Source organism: Silene latifolia, chromosome 10 (genome assembly GCF_048544455.1).
Source record: "Silene latifolia isolate original U9 population chromosome 10, ASM4854445v1, whole genome shotgun sequence".
NCBI lineage: Eukaryota > Viridiplantae > Streptophyta > Magnoliopsida > Caryophyllales > Caryophyllaceae > Silene > Silene latifolia.
The window spans coordinates 117,444,744-117,446,477 of NC_133535.1; the positions used below are offsets into that span (position 1 = coordinate 117,444,744).

General features: G+C 41.6%; 1 protein-coding gene across 1 annotated transcript; it reads left to right on the forward strand.

The window, feature by feature from the left end:
* The first annotated feature begins 339 nt into the window (after window positions 1-339).
* On the forward strand, window positions 340-1,269 carry LOC141608105 (uncharacterized). Its single transcript, XM_074427457.1, has one exon. It carries the CDS (start codon window positions 340-342, stop codon window positions 1,267-1,269), a length of 930 nt encoding a protein of 309 aa, XP_074283558.1.
* Window positions 1,270-1,734: the final 465 nt, after the last annotated feature.

Genomic DNA, 1,734 nt, shown 5'->3' on the forward strand with positions numbered 1-1,734 from the left:
TAGCTAGGAAGGTGTGGAGGCCTGTTGCTAAGAAAGCTCCTGAGCAGTTGAAAGCGCCTGAGAAGAAGGTACAGGAAGTTGTTGCTGCAACAGTAGTGGTGGAGAAAGTTGCGGGTACAACTCCTGTCCAGAAGAGTCAAATTATAACTACACCTATCAAGAGATTGACTATACTTAAAAGGAGGAATGAGGAACCTGGTGGATATAGTAAGGTGGATTTTGGAGCTCAATCCTACAAGGATGTTGCTTCTCCTCCCGCAATGAAGTCAGGTGTAAATGGTAATGGTCACTCCCCTACACATTCAAATGGATAGTATTGGATTTTGGAATATTAGGGGTATGAATAGAGTAGGGAAGCAGAAAAACATAAATTTCTTCTTACAAAATAAAGGCATAGGTTTATTTGGTTTATTGGAGACAAAAATCAAGAATAAAAATTATTTAAAGGCTGTTAATAGTTTCAATAATGGTTGGTGTATTTCTACTAATAATGGATATCATAGTGGAGGAAGAATTTGGATTTTATGGCAACCAAAGAGGTTTAGGGTGAATTTTATTGAGTACAATGCTCAGTTCATTCATATGAAGGTGGAATCTTTACTTGATAAAAGCATGTGCTACTTGACTGTGGTTTATGCTTTCAATAGCATTCAAGAGAGAGTCCCTCTTTGGAGTCAACTGAGGAAGATTGCTGGAATGACTCATGGTCCATGGGCTATAGCAGGGGATTTCAACTGTATCCTAGCTGCTAGTGAAAGACATGGGGGAGCTTCCTCTATGGCTGAAATGGAACCATTCAGAAGATGTGTTGAGGATTGTGAGGTGGTGGATATTGCTGCTACTGGTTCTTTGTACACTTGGAATAACAAGCAGAGGCCTGAGGAGAGAATCTATAGCAGGATAGATAGATTCTTGGTTAATAGAGAATGGTGTGATTTATACCCTGACACGTATGCTCATTTCTTGCCGGAGGGTCTTTTTGATCACTCTCCTTGCCTGATAAGGAGTTCTACTAGTGGGAGGGATAAAAATAGTTTCAAATACCTTAATATGTGGGGCAGTTCTAAAGAGTTTATTAACACTGTCAGGAAGCATTGGGACATAGGCATAGAGGGCACTCCTTTATTTAGATTGACCACAAATTTGAAGGGACTTAAAGCAGGCCTGCGTCAGCTGAATAGGGATGACTTTAGTGATATTGAGAAGTCTACTGCAAAGCTGCAGCAGGAGGTTGAGGATTTGCAGGCTCATCTCGGGCGGGGACCCTAGCAATCAAATGCTACAAAGAACAGGAGTTTGAGGCCTGCCAGGAATTGAAGAGTAAGAGCTTAGCCAGAGATAGCTTCTTACAGCAAAGAGCTAAGAGTGTCTGGATCAAGGAAGGGGACTCTAATTCTGCCTATTTCCATAATTCTATCAGATGCAGGAGGAATAAGAATAGGGTGATAATGATTGAGGATATGGATGGCAATTTGTGTGAGTCTCCTGATAAGGTCCAATCTGCTTTCTTGAACTATTACAAACATTTGCTGGGCTCTAGTCAAGGGGTGAAGAAGATACACAGAAGGATTATTGATCAGGGTCCTAGGTGTACTGAAGAACATGCTACTGCTTTACTCGGGCTCTCTTCTTCGGTAAGGAAATCAAGGATGCTCTCTTTGGTATTCCTGATGTCAAGTCACCAGGACCAGACGGGTATACAAGTAGGTTTTTCAAGGATGCTTGGGGAGAGAT

What these genes read in the sequence shown, in the direction of transcription:
- LOC141608105 (XM_074427457.1), top strand. Translation starts at nt 340, where the DNA reads ATGAATAGAGTAGGGAAGCAGAAAAACATAAATTTCTTCTTACAAAAT.